The 13,068-nt window shown below is 40.6% G+C and overlaps 1 protein-coding gene across 1 annotated transcript in view; it reads right to left on the reverse strand.

Moving 5' to 3' along the window:
- Positions 1-7,098: 7,098 nt before the first annotated feature.
- ATP9A (ATPase, class II, type 9A) overlaps positions 7,099-13,068 on the reverse strand; it is a gene marked incomplete at its 5' end in the record, with an annotated part of 52,370 nt that continues 46,400 nt past the window's right edge. The window contains 5 exons of the mRNA XM_010079816.1: positions 7,099-7,235; positions 8,342-8,545; positions 10,532-10,589; positions 11,885-11,993; positions 12,811-12,875. Coding sequence (XP_010078118.1) covers positions 7,099-7,235; positions 8,342-8,545; positions 10,532-10,589; positions 11,885-11,993; positions 12,811-12,875 — 573 coding nt within the window. The remainder of the gene's footprint in view (positions 7,236-8,341; positions 8,546-10,531; positions 10,590-11,884; positions 11,994-12,810; positions 12,876-13,068) is intronic.

Raw genomic sequence — 13,068 nt, forward strand, 5'->3', positions numbered from 1 at the left:
AAGATGCTGATGATCTATCACTTTAATTACAGGCAGCATCAATTCAGATATTCACCATGGAACCTAGACAGCCCCACACCACCCAGAGAGCTTTAGGGCCAGGAAATGCTAGCTTGTGCCCCAAGGAAACCACAGCATGGGTTTTGATACTGACCTTAAATAGGTGCTGGACCAGGACTTAGTGCTGTCAGTAACTGCTGTCACACTCTGCAAACTTCCTTGCATTATCTTCTTACAATCACAGCAAAGCTGTTTCTGCAGCTGACTGCTGCTCACACTCTCTGAAACTGACTGTTTCCATATGCAGTTGCAGAACCTTCAGCACAGATGTAATTTGGATCTGCAGTTCCAGGTTTAAGGTGGAAGAACCTGGCAAAATTTTGGGACTGGGGTTACCAATACTCCATACAATATGGACTTTCTCTTTTTTTAAGCCTGCAATCACATTCCTAGTTTAGAAACAGACATCTGAACACTCTGTAGAATAAGTGACTGTCCTATAGGACTGACTCCAGTGTTGAAGGTGGGGAGAAAGCCCAATAAAAACAATATTGTTCTGCACTCCACACTCTGCCATGGACCTTGGGGACAGCCCAGAGACTGCAGGTTCCCTCTGTCCCCATCTCCTACCTGTGAAATGGGGACAGGAGCAGTTCCTTTCCTCCAGTGAAGATTTATCATCATGATATTTAATGCCATGATAACGCAATGGAAAAGAGGCAGAGTAGCTGCACAGCTGCCATTCTGTCCATCTTCATACAACACATAAGGCTCAGGGCCAGAGTAAGATACTCAATTACTAGCAAGCACCTATTCTTTTTTCTCTTTCTTTTTTTTTTTTTTTTTAGAAGAAAAAAGAAAAAAAAATACACACTAGTGCATAATACAACCACAATTCAAAGAACAAGGCCACTGGCACTCTTTGGTAAAGCCTAGACTGAAAATTTATCCCAGGATGCGTGATCTTCCAAAAATCTGCCAACTCCTGCAGCGTTCAAACTTCTTGCATGACCACCACCACATGAAGAATGAAATTAAACTCCACGGAAATCTTTGACATTTCTACCATTATGCAATGTTTGGGTGAAAAAAAAAAATGCAGAAATTCTCCTTCCCTTTCCAGAATGAGTTTAGAAAAACTATTTCTAGCTTTTTTTAATTACACATTTCACCATTAAAAAGAAACCATCCATAAATTAAAAGAACCACTAACTAGGGCTTATGTAACCCATTTAGAGTGGGAAATTGGTAACACTTGGGAGTGCAGTCTGTTACTGTGATTTCTGGAGTCTACAGCATTCATTTGATGTGTGCAAACATCACAAAAAATGTTTAAAATTTGCACTAACCCTCTTATACAAAAAAAAAGTATCATGAAAATGGTTAAGATGCTGGCATTTGTGTCCTATAAAATCTAAAATAAAATCTTTAATAAGTGTTTAATGATCTGAGGGATAGTTTATCATTGCTTAGTGAAATACTCTCCCAAGTTATAGATTTACTTTATCCTTTTTTTTCTTTTTTTTTTTTTTGCAAGAGTGTTTATGGCTCTATTACGTTTTTTGTAGAAAAGTGTCACACTGGGTTCTTAATCAATGTTATTGAAGTTCCCCCTATGGAGAATATTCAGTGCTAAGCTCCTGCCTCCCCCCCAGCAGCGGGGCAGCCTGCGCTAGCCGTGGGGTTGCTGCTGTGCCTAGTGTTAATCAAACGTTCAAGTGACGAGAACATTCCAAAAATAGCTGTTCCTAATGCTATCGCATCATTGCTTTTCCAAGCACATGTATGTTTCAAACAAAATACTTTCTCCTAATTCACAGCAGCGGGTACCGGCAGAAATTACCATCTTCTCCCTAATTGGGGTTACACCAAAATTAGGATGATTTGATCAGAATCTTCCTGAATGAGCGGAGTCTCCTGAAACTGAATTTACAAATTACAGGGCTTGTTTCAAATCCTTGGGACGGTTGGGTACTCTGGGACTAACCAGTTGTAGAGAAGGCAGCAGCAAAGCAGCAGCCCAGGGCTGAAGTTCTACCTATGGTCACCACAGCCGGGTCCTCTCGGCAGGGTGAGGGGGAGTGGTGACAGGGTGGCAGCGGGGCCAGCAGCCTCCCCAGGCCCAGCAGCAGCTCCTGTGCTCCACAGAGCTAATCCATGTCATTAAATTGCAATGACAACTTCCAGAAAGTATTCCTGCAAGAAGTCAGCAATAAAGTGAAGGGCAGCAAAAGCTTACACCAATACTTAAAAAAAAACCCAAAAAATAAAACAAAACAAAAACAAACCAAACCAAACACCAGCCAAAATGCCCCCCAAAACCCCTTCCTGTCAAGACAGTTCGAAAACTGTTTATAGCAAAGAATTTAATGAAGCAGGTCTACACTAATCAGCAGAAACTGATAATTTCTCGGATATGCACTTCCCACGTAGACAAAATAAAGGGCCACAATACAACTTAACCTATGTACTTAAAATTCTGTCAAAAATACATCTTGGACTGATCACTCCAGGACTAACTCTGGTGTATCATACATGGTGTATATGGATGAAGTAAAGAAGTTGCATAAAATTTATTTTTTCCACCTTGTTTTACAACATTCCCTTTTAAGTTTTTACACATCTGCAACATGTAACTCCACAGAACAATAAATAATTGGCATTCATATTTCTCTTGAATCAAGAGTACTTACACATTGTTTAACTAGATGACAGGTACAAAACATTGGCATCACAGTATCACATCATTTTGACACCAGAATCCCTTTCCCCAATTAAAAATTAAATTAACATTTATTTTTAAACAATTTTAACAATTAAAAATGTTCTCAAAGGCATATAAGTACACAAGTTGTAGTAGGCAGTAATAATGGACCATATTGGCAAAGCTGTAGAACCCAGGATTTCATGCAAATCAAAGAGTTTATCAGTTATGAAATAACTAACAATAAATAAAAAACAGAACAGCCCATCCCAGCTCATGCTGAAGATTTCAGTGGGCACTGGACTGGCCCTAGCAACTGCGGAGACTAATCAAACCCCATCCGACCAGTTGTGTGCAAAGAACTCGTGATGGTGAGCTGCACACAGCAGTAGTTCACACACCTGGTTTCGAGCACTGCTTCTGCAAACCAGGGATGGTGCAGCAAAAGACAAAGCCAAAAGCCAAGCTTTAGGGATTCATACATCTGACCCTCTGGGGCTTCCTGACAAACTCAGCTCAGCTGTGGCAGAATTTTCCTCAGCAGTTGCAGAGGACGAGAGCCGCTGTCACAGCATTTAATCGGGATCGTTCAGCAGACCACAGAACAACAACGCCTTTGGTGCTGCTCGGTTTGGTGCAGCCACAGCTGTAGTTCTCAGGACGTAGTTCTCAATACTGAGGGGACACCAGGGATGTCACTCATCACTCCCCAGCCCAGTTCTGATAAGACCCTGCACAGATTTAAGCTGCTGCTGTTGAACAAAGACTGTTGCATTGTGATTGCACTGTGAGCCGAGCAAAACAAATATTTGCAAAGATAACCAGGACAAGCTCTATGGAGGAAACAAATATAGAGTTAAAGAAAAAAATCCAAAGAGGGTTGTGACACACCTGGAATTACTGCAGAGATGTAAGAGGAGACCAGTGTGTGTCACAAAACCTCCACGTTAACTACCCACTGCAGCAGCACAGCACAGAGAGTCGGCTTCCTAGAGCAGCCGCGGGAAGCAAGAGCACAGTGAGACACACATCGCTACCCTGCAGCACCACTCGGGCACAGTCCCAAAGCACAAGTTATATGAACTGCTACTGGACATAAACCAGAACAAAAAAAGGAATAGGAAGAACATTAAGTAAGGCTACAAACAAGATACTGCACAGAAGAAGAAAACAATGCTTCACTTCCAATAAGCACAAATCATGAGCATACTACAGGAAAAAGATTAAATTAAATTTCCAGCAGAGAATCCATTTATTCAAATGTACAGTAAGTATGAACACATGTATTAAACTTTGCTTTTAAAAAACATTTTTTAAATAACTTAAGAGAAACAGATTGCAGACATAAAGTGCTAAACTTGGAAAATACAACAATCATTCCTCTTTCCTGCTGTTAGTGAGACGGCAGTTTTAATTTTCTGATTGCTTTAAAAAAAAAATGCAGCGTATACCCAGACAGAAATTACTTCCTGGATTTACAACCTTGTGCAAAAAAACTAGCTGCAAAGGAATATAATTCGCACCCCAAAACACAGCTACGGGTTACTATCAGTTCCACTAAATACACGTTCCTTATTAGAGTTATGATTCAATAAATACAACTGAAATCACAATTCACTCCCTTTCTTGGTGTAAGCTAATATTTTGCAAATATGGTCCACTCAGTGTAAACTGTATTGACTTCAGGAAACGGTGAATTCTACCATATATACGTCTCAAATATTTACATACAGTAGCATGGCACTGTTATTCTTGCAGGACATTGAACTACTAATACACATGAGATCGGGACAGGGCTTTACACAGATGTGTACTGCGATGGGTTTGCCAACGGACAAGAGGGACTTGACTTCTCAGTCACAAGAAGTTGCCAAAATTAATTCTTGATTCTTGCATTTATATATACTTAAATCAAATGCTGACCAGGGACTCTGGAACACCTGCATGGCCGATGCTACCCCAGAGCTGCAGCAAGTCACGATGAAGACAACACTAAATATCTTTCTGGCCAAGTGGCATAATTCACAAAAGGCTGTTGGCTCAACTCCCCCCCAAACAGGCTGTTCAGGCACTGCTTTTCCTCTCTGAGACAAAGCACCAAGAAATGTTGGACTCCCAGGGCCTTTCCCAACATGAACATGTGTGTCGGATAGGCAGGAACGTGTATGAGTATTATTTTTAAGAAAAAAAAAATAGAAGAGGGAAAAAAAAGGCACATTTTCAAAATATTTTGAAAAGGTGAATACTAAGAATTAGCTTTCCGTAGCCAGTAGGTTGTTTCTGAAGGCGATTGCTAAGTATTGGGACTTCAGACAAGAGCCTCATCAGAAGACTGGCAGAAAAGAAAAACCAGCCAGTTAGATTAAAGAGTGCTTGTTGTTCATATTCCTGAAGGATTTTGAAACATAATTTTCTAAATTAAGAGTTTCCCCACATGAAATAACAAGGTCATATGGACTTGCACCTTCCTCTCACCCTGAGCCACATGCATTATGAAGCACATCCAATTTTTCTCTAAATCTGCTGGACCTTGCTTCCCCTTCTCTTTGATATTTACTCACAGGAACTGAGAGCAAGGAAGGCAGGTCAGGTTGTGCAAAACATTCCCTGGAGCAAGTACCACACATTGACCACACAAGCCACAGCTATCTTAGATCTGAAAATTCAAGATGTGCCACACCATGGGTCAACACAGACTCCAGCTCTCCTTTTCAAACAACACTCCCATTTTCCACTGATTTTCACACCAGATCTTTTCATGAAGCGTTGTGCTCCTTGTGACAGTGGGAACACATGTGGCAATGGCAACAGAAGCTGTCAGTCTGTTAAAGAGATTCAGCATGGCACTGAGATGACCAGGGAGCTTCTGCTGCTCACACCAGCGCGGCTGCCCTGAGCTGAAGGGCTGCCTTGGGAGAGGAGAGGGGAGCTCGGGCTCTGGGCTCTGCCATCCTTGGTCTCCTGCACAGCCAACCAACAATGGTGCCAAGCAGTGCCAGCTCCGACAGTGGTTTTTATGATGTGGGAATGAGACAGCAAGCAACTAATTTAGCACAGACTAAACAGCATTAGATGAGGGTGGATGCCACTAAAAGCTCATCCACGTTTGATGCATGGACCCCACGGTAAAAGGTTCCCATAACTGTCATTCTGCTGAGCAGCCTGAGGAGGTGTTGCTCTCCTCATCGTGTTACAGGGTGGGCCAATGCTTATTACAAAAACAGAACTCATTGAGTTTAATTTTTCAAAATTAAAAATCAGTAAATAAATTTTCTCTGCACACGAACCTAACACCTTCATACAAACCCTACTCCTTGCCTCTGTGATTCAAGTTTGGTTTTTAGAGCAAAGCAAGTGCAAGGTTCTCAACAGGAGCGTGTCATGAACAACATCCACCTAGGAGTGCCTGAGCTTATTTGCAGCTCATCTTCGCAGCTTCACCCTAACAGGAAACAGATTTCATATAGCTGTGAGGAGTAGCAGCTCTGTGACCTTTCCTTTCAGTCTCCAAGGATTCAAGACACGTCTGCCACATTGTCTGCAGAATAGTACGAGCCTCTTCTCACGTTGTCAACATGTTTCAAGTCTGATCAACTGTAAATTTCTTTTCCAAAGAGGATTTGCTTTAGTTTAGATAATTTTCTCCTATACAAATAAATACAGAGTAAAGCCATTATGTCACCAGCTCCTTCTAACAGGAAGCACAAAAACTAAACAAAACTGAATTTCCTCATTTTGGACTAAATTTCTCCATATTTATCAATGGCTGGATACCTCCAAAATCACTAGGGTGACCACATTTCAACTGAAGGAAAATCTCAAACACACTCAGATTCTCAAGTGTGTGTAGATCCGACATGCTGGAGCCCTGCTATGGAAACAGCATGCCGTAAATCAGCAATCGGCTGTCAGCAGGATAGTGTATCACCTACATTAAGGGATTTCCAAGATGTAAAAAAAGACTGTAACTACTTGAATCAAAAAGATAAATAATACAAAACAACATAAAACAACGCAAGGAACAGCACAGATACTTTAAAAAGTAACTTAAGTTTGTCAAATGTAAATTCCAAGGTTACTTAGCAGCTTTCAGATACCCACGCATGAGAAACCCATCATCATCACAGTTACGTGCATTTGACCACAGTTAAGCTGAACAAAAGGGACAAAATCTGGATGAACTAACAAGTGCCTCTGCCCTCAAAAAAACTCCCTTTTATCGTTAGGTTTCCATTCACAGCAGTTGTGAAGTCTTTTTCAATAAAGCAGCATGTAATAGAGATTACCACATGATCCTTATGCAAATATTGGACGTATTTGTTATAGTAACAACTACATGATTTTGTCTCTCAGCCATGTGCAATACTTGTCTCTGGTGTGCAAGGAGAGCAGCCCTAGGATGTGAGCTTTGAGTAGCTTGGGGGAGAAAACCTCCGTCTCAGGTACTTCAGGACGTAGAGGGGAAGGCAGCTCACCAGAGTGATGACGGTAACTTTCCACAAGAATGATAAAGTTGCAATGAAGTAAACATCTGTGAAAAGAAAATAGCACAGAGTCAATGAAGATGAGAAGTATGTTCTGGGAAGAGGTGCAGAAAAGCAATTCAGTCTACCAACGCTTCTTAAACAGCCTCACCTTCTCCACATTCAAGTTCAAAGCTCGTACTTTGGCCAGTTCCTCACTCTTCTGCCCTTCTCTTTCACAAAACATACAGCTTTCTGCACAGCACATATCCATCAGTAAAGGCATGCAACTCGTCACAAGCAAGTGCCCATACGTATCCCATCTGAAACAGGGGTATCTATCTCCAGGCAGTACTTCGCTTCCTTTGAATGGTCTACTTGTCTTCTGAGTCTGGGAGCTGCCCTCTGCTACTTTGCTGGTAGTGCAGGAGATGCACCCCTCAACTCAGTTATAACACCTCAGAATCATTGCAAAAACAGTTGAAGCACCATTCAAAATGGAGCTGGTATACCCATTTACAAATCTAGCCCATTGGGAAGTTATCCTCCTTGCCTTCAGAGTTAGCAAAGAGCTTTATAGAAGTAGTAGTGACATCTTGTGGTCCCCGAACGAACACTGGAACAAACCCTTAGAATCTGATGTTTGCAACTAGACAGCTACTGGGGGAATCTGGAATTCCTCACCCATTTTCCTGCAGCCAGGGAAAGGATTAGCTCTGCTTCAGGCAAACAAAAAAACCCAACAACCAAACCCACCAGAGAAGGTCCCCAATGAAACAGATAAAACAAGGTAAGTTTTAGGAGGCTGCTCCTTCACCCAGTTAAAAGAGGCTTCACCAGCAACAGAGGCTTTAATTTGTAGTCTCAAGTTCAGTTCCCATGTGGAAATAAAGACCACTGTTACATATGACAGCTGATAACGTGGTGGAGCTCTGAAAGTACAGGTGAGATTCACTGGGCAGCACACAGTCTGCTGACCACCTTTACCTCCTCTAGCATTTTGCTGTGAACAACAAAATATCTTTCAAGTGCCTTCAAATCAAACAGAGCTTATTCTGGTCAGAACCACTCCTACTGTTATGATTGTTGGCTTTAAGCTCAATTCAGCTTCTTACAGTCCTGTTACTATTCAGCTCATAAACTAACTGATTGGAGAAAAGGCATTTAACCTTACCTATAAACTCATGTAAGAAGACCAGAGAAGCTATGTAGCAGGACAGACTAAGCAGTTCAGCCACTATCATGAGCCAGTGCCACGTCTGGATCGTCAACGCCACCATCAATAACTCAGTGAGAATCAAGGACGTGAAGGAAATGGCAACAATGTGGACAAATTCGGATTCAAAGAGGAGGAGTGCTCCATACATGATGATGCTACCTGCAAGGCAATGGAAGATTTGGGTATTTTATTCAAACATCAGTCTAAGTTCTAAAAGCCACTGCTAGGTCTTGGAAAGGCTGAAACATAGTCATGTCTTGAGACTGTTTTTCATGAAACCTGATCAATGTAATGACAATGAATCAGTTACTATTTAGGAGACAGAACTGATGAGAAGACAGGGAAAAGTTACAGCAGAGGTGCCCAGACTTTTGTAACAGTCTATCATATTCATAGACACATGGAGACAGGAAATTAATACACATTATTTTGGCAACTGGAGATTTCTAACATCACGAAACCCTATCCTCCCAGAAAGCAGGTGGTCACTACTCAGAAGCTAAAAGATATCAAACACTTCTAAAACCTACTGCATCGCCTCAGTGCCCAGATGGAAGCAAGGTGTTGAAAAGTTCAGTGGATACAAGTCAGCTTCTCTTTAAGGCACTACCTTGGCCAAGTTCTCTCCTCTTTACACTTTCCCCTAAAAGGAGCACACATGAAAGCGCTGTTAATGATGCATTGTTTCGTGCTGCCATTCTGGCTAGCCGAGGAATGCTCACAACGCCCCGCACGGCCACCTGCACAAATAACTCATGTTAGCAGCATGAGTAATCTGCACCAACATCCATCACCCTAAGCTAGTTTCGGAAGGGAAAACCTGCAAGCGACTAGAGCTTGAGCCACAAAGTTCAAATCCAGCTGTGAACTTTCCAAAATTTAGGACTGCTCAAGTTTTTGGTCAGGCTCATCTCTGCTAGCAACTAACCCAATTGTTTGGCCTGCTGTTTGCTAGTTATTTAGCACATCAGAAGTGAAGTCACTTTAACCAAATATTGTAACCAGATAGTGGTCTTAGCTCAAGAAGAAATCTTTCCCTCAATGCATCACTCTCTGGCTTTAGCTTTCCACCACTTGTGAATTTCCTATAAATGCCTTGGCTTTGCCATCGTATTTGTACAGCATCAGAAGACCATTATCCTTGTCGCGGGGTTCTACTGTATTCGATTTCAGAAGATAATGCCAAGAGAGCTTTTATATGCTTGGTTTCACTGCCTACTGAGGATGGTAAAGACAATTAAATCAGTAAGAATTTGCTGCTTAGGATGGTAAAGACAATTAAATCAGTAAGAATTTGCTGCTTATTTGGCATATTTATTCTGACTATTGTTGATAAAAGAATTTTGTAAAACAATAAATTTTGTCACAGAATCATATTGCCATTTTAGCTTTACAGCTCCACATTATTTACATATTTTCCATTATTGCCCATAATCCCATGATTAACACTTATAGAAAGTATTTGAGTTTGAGCTTACTTGGTAAAAAAAGACAAACTGAAAAAGGCCTTCTTAGACATATACCCCAATTACTACATCCACTTTTGGAAAACAGATGCACTGTAATTAAGGCATTTGCTTAACTGTTTTAGCAGCCTAATTAGAGTGTATGGGATATTATCAAGATCCTGAGCTCTACTCTAGTCCTTCATTACAGATGGCTATGAACTAACCAGAACTATTGCCACTTCTAATAGACAGGTTTTAGATAGAATACACAAAGCTACATATTCTGTATTTTGCATGCTGACTTAATAACCTGTATTATCTATAGGTTTGAAAACTTTCTTCAAAAGAAGAGAAGAGTCATAAGCTCTACTTTACAGATGGAGCAATTAAAGAACGGAAAGAACTCGCCCAAAATTACAAAGGATGGTCCCAATGGGAAGAGACACAACGCTTTGAACTTCTACATCAGTGCCTACAACAGGGTCGACCAGTTGCTGCCAATATTTAGTTTTAGAGAATTTCTTCCTTTGGTGACGCTGCCAATGTTTTCCGAGACAAAAAAACCCATTTATTCATTATCCCAAGGACGCATTGCTAAATCCACTTCATGCTTTACTTAACTTCCTGCAATACAAAAAGTTAGATATTCTGTAGTCATTAAAACATCTGAAGACACAAGCAAAAGTTGATTTCTTACCTTGATAGATGCTTATTAACACCCATATTAAAAATGTTTTGTATGATAACGGCCGTCCCTAGGCAGGGGGAAAGAAAAAAGAGACAAAGCTCAGTTGGATTTTCTTTTATGAACATTCACTTACAGATCAACTCAGCAATTAATAAAAGAGAATTTGAAGGTGATTTGGAAAGAAAACAAAACAAAACAAATCAACCAACCCTACGGTACTGTCTCTTTATTCTCATTTTTTATGATGCACGAAGGAGGCCTGGGACACTGGAAGCTCACTGCTTGCACAGTACAGTGTAACCTCTTCCTTACTGCACACACAATTAATTCAATGCAAAGATGTCTCATGAGTTTAGTCATTGTACTGTGAAATATAAGATGTGTGTATACACATATATATATATATGAATATATTAATGTTATATTTCTATACACACACAAATCACGGTCATATTGAAGGCAGATAGGTTTTTTTAAAAAGCATCTCCAGCCAACACAGCTCTACCAGTACAAAAAAACCCCCTATGTTTAGACCAGGCCTAAGGATGGTTGGAGAATTAGTGGTTTATGACATAAGAGACAACATACAAGTGAAACCAGATGGAGACTTATTCAGGCTGTTGGAAAAACAGGCTTTCCTTCTGAGAGTATCTGTTTAACAGAAATCCTAGAGGGAAAGGATCTGTTGAAGACTCAGTCCACCCTTTCCTTCAATTAAGAAAGATGTTCCCAGTCTGCATACCCCAGTTATTCAAAAAATTTTCCAGGAAAAAAAAAAAAAAAAAAGGGGGAAAAAACCTAAGACAAGATTTACCTTGCTGATATTTCTATGGTAAATATCAAATACAGTTTTCTTTGTCTAAGAAGGACCTGACTTTCATACTAAAGCTACAAAAATGGCACAGAAACCAAAAACTTTAGGTCCCTTTAGATCATCCTCAAGGCAAATTTCTATTCAAGAAACCATGTGATAACCTCCTCCATCCATCAAATGAGCATATCCCTTCCCCCACCCCCTGTTCTGGCTTCAGGATAGTGCCAAATCCCCGAGAATTTCCCTATACCCTTTATTTTGGAACAAATCAGTAATATTAAATCCTTAGAATTTCCCACAGAATGGAACTTCTATTTCCCCAGCCGTTTTTAATAAATTGTATTTCATGCAGCATTTAGTAACAAACTGCCAGGAAATCTGGTTGTATCTTTTAATTCAAATTTGCCTTTAAAACAATTTTGCTTGAAAATGCATTATAAAGTCCTATATCTGCTGATAATATATTTAGCTTTACACATTTAGAGAGTTTCAAATCAAGACAGGGATCTTGCGTTTAACCAAAACAGACAAACAAGAGCCTCTCACACCTTAAGAAGATCTTTGTAGAGCTCTGGGTACAACATCGCAACTTCAGATTTAACATCCTTGTCCAAGACTAGAGAAAACACTGGAAACATTGTGTAAATTGTGGAGTACCTGGGAAGAAAGTAAAGACCAGTAAATTACCTAAGGTGTAGGTGAGCAAACAGAAATGCTAGTCTTCAGAAAGGAAATACAGTATTCCTGAAGTGCCAAATGATGTACATATTACAAAAACTTGCAAATGGAACCCACCAGAGTTTTCCTTGTAGGAAAAACCTGCAGGATCTCTGTGTTGAATGGCTTTTGATTATAAACACTCCTACACAGATGACTGGTTCAAGTACTGCAATTGGTGTTACAGGGCTATTAATGGAGCCAAGGACAGACCTGTCCCCATCCCAACTTTTGCTCCACAGTTCAGGCATGATCCTGTTTGCATCAGAAGGCAACGGAGATGAATTTTCTGTTTGCTTTTTAATTATGTACTCAAAAGTCTAGAAGGCATTACAAATGTAATCCCATTGTATTTTACACAGGAACCGACTCCTCCTGTTAAAGAGGTTGGGTTGTTCCCCCCTTTCTGACACCGTCAGGAGCTGGTCACTGGCTCTCACTGCCATGCAGGCACCAGAGCATGACTGTCCCTCTGCTTTTTACTAGGATCAAAGGAGTGCTTCCTGCAGGATGGCTTGCTTCTCATGGTCTGAATGTGACAAATGGAATTTTTGAAAGGTTTCTAGAAGCATTTGCACTGCCTCAGTTGCTTTGCTCAGTGCAGAGTAGCAGAAAGGGGACAACGATCACATCCATCTTCTGAAGCAATGTTGTGAAACACGCAGAGTGGAGACGTGCATGCCTTGCATGTTAATTAGCCCTAATCTATTCATCATGCACAGGTTTTACACACTACCAGTAAAAAGTGAGCTCTTACCCAATGATGAGAAAGCCTTGGTAGAGAGGAACTGACGCAAAGTAAAATACTGATGAGAAAACAGCCTAAGAAAGAAAAGAAATAAGCTTTTCAGGTGTTAGATACTGCAGTGAAAGTAACAGCTTAAAAATATACTCTGTTCAAACTGGAACGCAATTGCAATGGGCTCTCCAAATTCCTGAAACAAAGACAGGAGAATGTAATATCAACCCATTTTATTCCTATGCAAACCTTGGACGAAAGCTAACAGCAAACACT

Source organism: Pterocles gutturalis, unplaced genomic scaffold (assembly GCF_000699245.1).
Source record: "Pterocles gutturalis isolate BGI_N339 unplaced genomic scaffold, ASM69924v1 scaffold26259, whole genome shotgun sequence".
Taxonomy (NCBI): Eukaryota; Metazoa; Chordata; class Aves; order Pterocliformes; family Pteroclidae; genus Pterocles; species Pterocles gutturalis.